Raw genomic sequence first — 10,480 nt, forward strand, 5'->3', positions numbered from 1 at the left:
ACTATTTTTGCTGGAACACATTGCACTCCAGCCATGATGTGGTATAGGGAGTAGTAAGGTGTCCAATGTGCCTAGTAAGTTGCATTAAATTTTTGCTAGCTTGCAGAGGATCATTAGTGGCTGCCAGAGTGGTGCTAGCAATGACATGCTTGCTAGAGACAGCCAACGCAGAATTGGGTGTGTGTGTTTCCCTACCACTTTAATCATTCCATGTGTGGTGTGCAAAAAGGAACAAACCAGGCTAAAGGTCATGTCACCCACCCTGGTGCCACAGCCCAATATCAAAGGACCAGTGTGCTTTTTTAATCATCATCAATGGAAAACTCAGCAGTGGTCAGAGGATTGGAAAAGATTAGTCTACATCCCAGTCCCAAAGAAGGGCAGTGCCAAAGAATGTTCTAACTACCATACAATTACACTCATTTCACACACTAGCAAGGTTATGCTCAAAATCCTACAAGGCAGGCTTCAGCAGTACATGGACCGAGAACTCCCACAAGTACAAGCTGGATTCTGAAGGGGCAGAGGAACTAGAGACCAAATTGCTAACATGCGCTGGATTATGGAGAAAGCCAGAGAGTTCCAGAAAAACATCTACTTCTGCTTCATTGACTATGCAAAAGCATGGCAGAAAGTGAGGAGGAATTAAAGAACCTCTTAATGAGGGTGAAAGAGGAGAGTGCAAAAAATGGTCTGAAGCTCAACATCAAAAAAAGGAAGATCATGGCCACTGGTCCCATCACCTCCTGGCAAATAGAAGGGGAAGAGATGGAGGCAGTGACATATTTTACTTTCTTGGGCTCCATCATCATTGCAGATGGAGACAGCAGCCACAAAATTCAAAGATGCCTGCCTCTTGGGAGGAAAGCAATGATAAACCTAGACAGCACCTTAAAAAGCCACCCTCCCCCCCCGCCTTAATTCAGTTTTTCTTTTACTGTTCTGAGTACTCTCTCTCTCTCTCTCTCACACACACACACACACTCACACTCACACACACACACACACACACACACACCATCCATTTTGTACATTTAAATAAGCTTGATGAAGTCCTCAGTCTCTCACACCTTTCTTTCTTCCCTCCTTCCCTTGCTTGCTCCTTTCCCTGCTGCTTCTTTGCAGTCACTTCTGGAGGAAGCAGTCATTCAGAAGCCCCGGATTGGCTGATTGCCAGGGGCTAATCCCCAGCTGCAACCAATTAGGCTTATCTCTCCGATCTCTAAGAGAATGGAGCATTTAGAAGTGCCCTGCTGCAAGGAAGAAAGTAACAGAGCGAGGTGGTTTACAATTAAAGCTTGGGCTGCCAGCTCATTACCCCCAGGATTTTCACTTTTACCCCATTTGGGGTAATTTACCCCTGTTCCCCGACCCATGCTCTAGATATATGCATGTATGTATGTACGCATGCATATGTATGTATATACAGTATTGGAGGTGAGGTTATGCTTCTAACAACTATCTATGGAATCTGTCTCCCTAAGAGTCTGTCCCACATAATGTATATTACAGTTGTATTGATACTGTTTATTCTTATGCAGTTGTTCTGTGTTATTCATATCTGATCTGTTGATCGTATAAATAAAATCAATCATGAATAACTGATCAGTTTCACTCTTTGCTGCTTTTTTCCTTCCAGGCGACAAACTGAAGTTTTCTTTAGTAGAAGAAAAACCTAAAGTCAAGCAATAGGAACTCCCTATTGTTATCTAGCAGAGGGCCCTAGCATATGAAAAACGGAAAATTTCTTTTATGTGAAATTACTGACCCACTAAAATCTTAGGGAAATGGTCTTCTTCAGTGTCATCACTTTGAACACTTACATCATATAAATGCACACTTCCACTCAATTGTTCCAAAGATCTCCATGCTTTTCCCAGTCTAGGGTATCTACTGCAGGGACACCGAACCGCATATCCCCAGCGATAAATTTTGCCAATGTAAGACCAGATTTTGTTCCATTAGTTAGTGTATCTGTTGTGATTATATGTGCTGCACAGACTGAAGCTGCTTGAACGTCACTGCTTGTGAAACAGTCAGCAAACGCCTCTGCTTCATGTCCTGTTCTAATTTTAAGAAACTTCATTTTAGTCCATTAAAATACATTTTTACACGCTGAGCACTCCTCTCACTGTACTACCCAAGTGTGGGAACATGTTCATGCAGCCTTTTAAATACAAACAAGTGGCACACAACAGCAAGGCAACCCCTCTTTCTGCAGTAATGTTCCCAGCATTTCGCTATATATATTTCCTTCTTTTTTCTGCATCCTAAATTTAGGTTCTGAATGCTGTAAATTCATAGACCAAGTGAATAATGTTTTATTTTTCTCTCTAGCTTGAGGTACCTGTTGCTGGATGGATATGGAGCATGCGGGTTGGGAGTTTAATTCTCTACTGTGCCTCGGGTGGATGAGCCAGTCTAAGGAAAGCTGAGTAGCCTCAGAGACCCATAAGAAGGAGGGGCTGTAACCCACTTCTGAGTATACCTAGAAAACCCTGAGAAAGGTTGCTGTAAGTTAGAACTATCATTAATTAATGAAGGGGCACATAATTCATTTTCCAGGTGTAATATAGTATAATGAGGTTAATGTACAATAATATCTGGAACACATGCTATTTAATTGGGGTTGCCAGATACATGGGTACCAAAAGGAGGACATACAAAGACAAAAAAGAGGACAAGGGAGGACATACTGAATGTTTCATTTGAATAGTTCTGGATTAAACCCTCAACCAATACAATTTTACTACAATAGCTGACAATAAATGTCTCCTAGTGAACCGACCAAGAAACAGTCATGTTAAAAAATAAAAATAAATTCAATGGAGGCTTTTTTTCCCAAAATACCAAAAAAAAAACACCCCACATTATTTAAACAGCCAATTGTACCTGAACCCACCCTGGCTCAGCTGCGGGATCCCTCAGCTGCTCGCTCTCTGCATAGGCTCATAGGCAACCTTGCTAATCTGGATTCCAAAACAAGGCTCCGGCGCAGGCAGGGGGAAAGCGGTGCCAGGCAAAACTGAATGAGGCAGCCTCCCCTCTCCTGAGAGTCATAAGTTCAAGGCTGGGGAATGTGGGAGTTGGAGTCCCTGAAAGGGACTTTGAACACATGCAGTCCGGGCACCCGCTTTCCCATCAACGTGCTCGGGCGCTGCTTGCTCCTGCCTGGCTTGACAGGTGGTGCTCCGCTTGCGCTGCCTTTCTGGGCTCTACGTGACGTGGGCTGGGCAGGCATGGCAAGGGCTGCGCTCCAGCACCAGCAGCAGGTAATGGGGGGGGGTGGGCAGACGGGTGGGGGCAGGGAAATATGGGGGAGGGGGCTTCTTCCACCTCTCCCCCTCCCACCCAAAATTATAACATAAAAGACACAAAAGCTTGACATTAAAGGTTTTTATCTTTACCTGCCTGTTGGAGGACATTAGGCTAAAAAGGAGAACGGGTCCTCCTTTTGCCTGACGTCTGACAACCCTACATTTAATTCATTTAATTGGGTTAGAGCAGTGGTTCCCAACCTCAGGTCACCCAGGTGTTCTTGGACTGCAACTCCCAGAAACCCTGGCCTGTACAGCTAGTGGTGAAGGCTTCTGGGAGTTGCAGTCCAAGAACACCTGAGTGACCTGAGGTTGGGAACCACTGGCTTAAGAACAATGGCGTAGGCTAGAAAGTGATAAGGGATGTTCCACAGTTATACATTCTTTTATTTAATTGGAATCTATGGATAACCAGAAAGCTGAGTAGGAATTAGCTTGTCATTATCTGTTAACTTTGAAAAACAATCATTCTGCAAAAATATTCAGTCACCTGAGTTATTAAACTGAGAGAAAGGCTGTGGCTGGAAAGTTACTATTAAATGATGAAGAAAGCTATACACTATGTATTAACACATTCTAAATACAAATAAATAATTTAAACATTGATGACTTGTTGAAATAAGTACTAGTTCAAAATAAAAATCACCTCAGGAATCTCAAAGTGGGAATGAATGCTCCCCTTGATTATTGGATTGCTGGATAGCTCAGTGGTCAGATATCTGACTGCAGAGCCAGAAGTTGGGAGTTTGATTCCCCACTCTGCCTCCTTGACAGGATCTCTTCCCCATAGGGTCTCTTCCTGCTCTGCAGTTCTAAAGATGATGATTTCCTACTCCCCTGGTTTTTATTCACAGTACATTTACACTGACTGTGTTCTGCAAAATCCTTCCTTCTCTAACAATGGTTTTATGACCTTTCCCAAGCCATTAAATGCACCATTAATGCCTAGAACATAAGTGACAGGTCTTGTGAGAAATGCTGATCTCCAAACAAAGCATTCTGGATTCCCATTCATTCTCCAGCTGATCCTACAGCAGGCAGAGGGTGCTATTCTCTCAGCAAAACCATCACTGAACTATGGTCTGGAAGCAAGAAAAATGTACTTTAAAATTGAAGCCTCAGCTCAAAGCAGAGGTTCTGCTGAGAAAACTCTAGGCAGTCTGCCTCACTGATGTATTAAAAATGGACTGTTCCCTTATTGCTTCCTCTCCAAATGAATTATATAAGAAGGCTAGTATATAATTCATTTGAAGAGGAAGGGTTGGCAACATGTTACAGTACTTCTCTTTCCCTCCAATTTGCTTTTACCCCATTTACTCAGAAATATACCGTGTTTCCCCAAAAATAAGACAGGGTCTTTTTGCTCCAAAAAACACATTAGGGCTTATTTTCAGGGAATGTTTTATTTTACAGTCATGTCATCTCCTGATTGCTGCTCAATGCTGCACAATGGTGGAGGGCAGGGTTTCACTTAATTGGGGCTTATTTTTGGGGTAGGGCTTATATTACTAGCATTCTGAAAAATCATACTAGGGCTTATTTTCAGGTTAGGTCTTGTTTTCAGGGAAACAGGGTATGCTTATTTACTGAGAACTAAATCACATATCCTGAAACCGTCTTTATGCTGTCTTGAAACTTCAGCTATGAGAAATAATCTGTCAGAACTAATCAGCATTTTAAACACTCCTTAAAGGAGCAAAACAGTACATTAGATTTTCCAAAAAGTTTCAGTATGCTTGTTTGGCATTCCAAAAACAGCACAACTAGCTATCTGGGTTTCTACTGCACAAGTATAAACATTTTTTCAGGGCAATAATTCACCCAGAATTATCAGATGATAATCTTGATATTTCTGCTGATTTGAAACAACTGGGAGGTATGAAAAATAATTGTCTGTTGCACAAAGGAAGGGCTATTTAGATACATACACACTGATGCTCTTTCAGCATACTCTTCTGTACATCCCATTCCATCTGTGGACATCTTTTTTCAAACATTGGACAATGGACAGACTATAGCACCTTGAGTCCCGTAACAATTATGCTGTCCCCAATGACAAATTTAAATTGTAATCACTCAGGATTTAGCTGAATGAAGTGGCGAAGCTTTTCTTGACTCCATTTCATTTTGTGGCATGGGGAAAGATATGTCTCAGTGCTTTACAATCTTCAAACAAAACCAAACAACATCTACCTTCAAAATCAGGATGTCAAGAAGAAAGACTCTGAAGACATCACCTGCTGTTTTGTGTTGTTGTTTTTTTAATGTTAAGAACATCTCCTCCAGCAGGAAAGCACACAATCAGACAGCTCAGTAACACAAACGCTCAGCAGTATTTCCAAGAGACAATGCCTCCCTGTTTTGCATAGCCCTTTGCTCTCTTCTGTTAAAAAAGAAAGCTGAGAAGGAAACTGATTTATTTATGAGGGATCAATGCAGACTATGATGAACTGATTTCTGAATTAATCACATAATATAATTACATGTCGTTACAGCAACATTTGCTTTGGAATAACAATGCTGAACACAGTTGGATATGTTTCTGAATAAATAAACACAGGATCAAGTTATGCCACATATGTTTATCTTTGGAAGTGGGAAATACTGTGTGGTTAGGAACGGAAATGAGTCAGTGTCTAAAACTACCTGGTTACATCACTTGGAAACCCACTTTTTCCAAAAATCTCAATAAAATTCTTCCTGACATTTATTTCTAAAGCTTAAGAACTGAACTGAGTGTTAGATTATATATTTTATACACAGGTATGAGTGCTTTCATATAACAGTTGCTATTATTTTGTTTTTCTAACAGCAATATAACTTAAAACAAAAAGTTGTTTTTTTTTAAGTAAAAACTTATATCCTATTAGGATTCAAGTCTAAAGAAGAAAACAGTTTGGAAGACCAGGCATAAGTAACCAGTACCATCTGCTAGTTTTTGTTGTTTCGGGAACATGGCTTTGTATGTGTGTATGGCCTTCCTTAGTTCCAATAAATACTGTATATATGTTATCTCTAGGCGATACATCATGGGAGCTATTATTTCAGTGGAAGCCACTTCATGTACAGTATATATAACACGCAAAACAACAAGAAAAAGCACACACATGAATATTACTGTAAGGTGCAGATGGACCAGGCTCCATCCATCAGCCAGGGAAGGAAAGTTAAAGAAGCAGACCATTCTAGACTTGTCCATCCATTGCCCATGAGCCCAAAGGTCCCTCTTGAGTCTAAAGGTCACTCTCAGGCAGTATCCCTTTGCTTTCTAGAAAGAACATCATGGCAACAGGGAAACCATTGGCTAAGCCCTGCTCTCCTACAGTACTTATGTTCTTCTCCCCTCCCTCTTTTTTTATCCTTTTGAGTCCTATCTTGATGGAATACTATCTTGCACTGGACGTAGAGCATTTAGGAAATGTTAAGTACTTTAGTAAGTCACCACTGTAATTTTATAGTGCAGTTGTTGCGGGGGGGGGGAGGGAGACTCAGAGTCGTAGCTTCTTTTTAACAGATTTTTTTTAAAAAGGGCAAACCGTCCATCCCGTGTCCTCATATGGACTTAACAAAGCATCCACGAAGCTTTCAGTTCAAGCAGCAGGCGCTGGTACATACCCTAGAAGCTGTGCTCGGGTCCGTCAGCTGGGGAGGCAATTTTTCGGTCTCTTCCTCCACTTCCTTTCCTCCTCCTTTTGCCTTCAGAGTCTCTCCCTCCTCCGCCTCCTCTTTCCCCTCTTCCTCCTCCTTTTTCTGCCGCACCTCCTCCTCCTCCTCCTCTTCTTCCTCCTTCTCCTCCTCTGCATCCGCCGCCGCCGCCGCCTCCGCCGCCCCCTTTTCCCGCTCTGATCCCACCGCCTCCGCGGAAGGGAGACCCAGCCTCTCCTCCTCGCTCATTCCGCCCTCAGGCAAGAAGAGGCGCTCGCCGCCGCCGCCGGCCGCGGGCAGGAGGCGATCCGAGGTGGCCGCCGAGGGCTGCGGGCTTGGCGAGGAGGACATCCTGGGCCCTTTCTGACGGCGCCCGCCGGCTGCCTGTCACCCGGCGCTGGGGCTGCCTGCCATCCCTCTGCCCCTTCTCCACGCTTCCTTTCTCCCCGCCCCTAAAGGAGGCGCGCCCCCCTCCTCCTCCTCCTTCGGCAATTACCTCAAGCCACCTCAGAGGCGCTCGCAGCCCACAGCCACAACTCTCCCCGAAACTCCGCCGTAATCATTCGCGCGTTTCCCAACCCGCAGCGGCGGAAAAGCCGCTCCCTTCAGCCGCCTGCCTGCAAACTACCCCGCTTCAGAGGGTGACCCTCAGCACCACCTTCACCACACACGGGGCTCCTTTCCTAGCCTCCCTCCTTCGCGACCTTTCCTGAACCCCCACCGCCAAGCCCTGGGAGGGAGATGCCAGGCAGGCGCTTCGCTTCACCCACGCACCCTCCGCCTCCTCCTCCCAGACTCGGGAAGGGCAGCCACGACCTCGCCCGGCCGCCGCCTCCGAAATCCGCCGAGGCGGAGGCGGCCGTGCCCTTCGCTGGCGCGCCCTCCTTCTTCTTCGCCTTCGCCGCCGCCGCTCGTCCAGCGGAGCCGGCCACCCCCGCGCCAGAAGGGAGACGAGACGTGGCGGTCGCCGCCCCCGCGCCTTCGGCTCCCACCAGCTGTCGAGGGAGGAAGCCCAGACCGAGACTTGTCAGACGGCGGCGGCGGCGGCGGAGACTCCTCTCGCCCTTTCCTTTCCTACCCGCCCCTCAGGCAACCGGTCTGGCTTTCCTGTCCCGCCAGAGTCATTGCGCCACTGACAGCCCCGGGGCTCCCGAAGCGGCACACTTGTGAGGAAGGCAGTGGCGGGGTTTGCGAGGGCGGGGGGAAAGCTTTATTGAGAGGGCCAGCCAGTACGAAAACTCCGTAGCGTCAAGAAAGAAAGAAAGCGGGGGGGGGGGGGGAACCGCTGCAGCAGCAGCAGCACCACCACCACCTCCTCCTCCGCCGCCTCATTAAAGAGTGGGAAGAGGAGACGGGCCCGCCCGCTCTCTACGTAGTTGCAGTGATTCAGAGAGATTCTCTAGGAAGGGAGCGGGCGTGGTTCTACGTCATGTACGGAACGTGCTCCCGGCAGAGTCCCTCTCGCCTGGGCTTTGCTGGGAGGGGAGCTCGCGCAGTATCTTTCTGCCTTCCTGTCGATTCTGAACGACTGTCCAGGCCCTGCCGGCCCTGCTGTTAAGCAAAGCGAGGCAGCAGCCTCGAGCAGAAAATAGATGCGTGGGGCGGGGGGGGGGGAGGCTGGAAGACCAGCAGCCCCCCTGAACATGCCTGCTGGGGTGTCCCTGCATATCGTCGATTTCCAGGGCTGAATTTTCAGCAACGAAGAGGAAGGGAAGGGGAAAATCTCGCTGAGAGGCAGATGGGTGCGGGCCTCCCTTCCGCCTCTGCTGATAAAACTTATGCTGCTGCATCTCAACCCCGGGGTATTTATTTTTCGACATTTTAGAAGTGTTGTTATCGGGCAAGATTCATGACTACTGTATGTCGCAGATCAACGAACAGTAGAGAAAGAGAGCTTTTCTCTTTAGCATGATTCTCCTTTGTCTCTTTTATAAGTGCTTATTCATATGCTCACGGTCTCCCATCACAACATCTGAGGTTATGGAAAGGCACTATACATACTTGATCCCAATATGTTCCATCAATGAATTCATGTTTAGGCCAGCTGGTTATTCATCATGGGTTACTGTCAGAGAAGCATTGCATGGTAAACTTACTTAAATTGTGCAGCGTTCTTGATATGAAAAAAGAAAGAAATACTGTCAGAGACATAGTGCACATAGTGTATTGATTGTTTTACTGTTCACCTTTTTATTGTTACTATATACTAAAGTAAAAAACCCCAACAAAAATGTAAATACTGTACTGTAGAATATAATAGGTAACGGTAGTGTTCCTTTTCTTGGCATCAAGAAGCAGTCACACACTGGCTAGTGGACCCTTGTAGCTACTACACTACAAAAACACCAGTATTTGAGTGAAAATGCATTAGTCAGAATGCTAGTAAGTAGTTATTTATGATGGCATCATTTCAGGGATATAAGTTGCGGCTGCAAATTGCCAGTAGTTAAGGAGTCACTGCTTGTATTTTTTGTCATATACGAAGTGATGTGATCAGTACATTATGATGAAAATCAGCAATTCCTTAACTAGTTGCAATTCATTGCTGCGATTTATGCCATTGGACTTTCACCAGAATAAACAGTAGGACTCTGGCCATTGTTTTTACATGTGCATATAGGGTGATTAGCCATCTTCCTATAGATCAATGTGATGTGCTTTGCACGTATACTTAGGACTGCAACTCTAACAATGCAGTTCAAAATATTTATTTATCACTTATTATTATTAGTTCTTATAGCACACTTGGTGAACAGTAATTCCCATTGACCTCAGAGGAACTTCTGAGTAAACATGCAGAGGATTAGCCAGTAATAGAAATCCTTTCCATTTAACTTGGAGGTATGTACTACTATATTCAGTGAAACCTACATTCAGGCATATGTCTATAGGCCTGCAGGTAACGCTAAGGAATACATTCTTGAAGGCTTTCACAGCCGGGATCTGATGGTTATTGTGGGTTTTTCGGGTTCTTTGACCGTGTTCTGAAGGTTGTTCTTCCTGACGTTTCACCAGTCTCTGTGACCGGCATCTTTAGAGGACTGGAGTAGGAACTCTATCCATGCTCTGTTGCTGTTTGTTGGATAGCTGGGTAGAGTTCTCCAACCACCACCCATGACAGAAAAGAGGCATAATCAAAACACTGGTAGACTGTGAAGCTCAATTCGGAACTGTGAAGCTCAATTTCTCAGCCCTGAAATCAACCATCTGAATTGGGCCTGACAGGCGAATGGCTATTCCAAGAATGAAATCAAAAGAGCCTTCAAACCAAGAAAACAACAAACTGAAGAGGAAAAACAGCCACCCACAAATAAAGTATTTCTGCCAGACATCAAAGGGGTCACGGACTGCATAGGGAAACTTCTGAGAAAACACAACCTACAAACAGTGTTCAGACCCACCACAAAAATACAACACATGTTACAGTCAGCAAAGGACAAAAGGGACCTCCTCACCACTGCAGGACTATACCAGATACCTTGCAGTTGTGGACAGGTATATACTGGAACCACAAAACA

At 45.3% G+C, this 10,480-nt stretch overlaps 1 protein-coding gene across 4 annotated transcripts in view; it reads right to left on the minus strand.

The window, feature by feature from the left end:
* HECTD2 (HECT domain E3 ubiquitin protein ligase 2) overlaps window positions 1-7,446 on the minus strand; it is a 73,262-nt gene extending 65,816 nt beyond the window's left edge. For all 4 annotated transcript variants that reach the window (XR_013543973.1, XM_072995300.2, XM_072995299.2 and 1 more), the window contains exon 1: window positions 6,933-7,446. Coding sequence is in view for 3 of the 4 variants with exons in the window: in XM_072995300.2 (XP_072851401.2) it covers window positions 6,933-7,313 (381 nt within the window). In the remaining variant the exon portion in view is untranslated. The remainder of the gene's footprint in view (window positions 1-6,932) is intronic.
* Between the last annotated feature and the right edge of the window lie 3,034 nt (window positions 7,447-10,480).

The sequence above is a fragment of the Pogona vitticeps genome, chromosome 3, assembly GCF_051106095.1.
Source record: "Pogona vitticeps strain Pit_001003342236 chromosome 3, PviZW2.1, whole genome shotgun sequence".
NCBI classification, from domain to species: domain Eukaryota; kingdom Metazoa; phylum Chordata; class Lepidosauria; order Squamata; family Agamidae; genus Pogona; species Pogona vitticeps.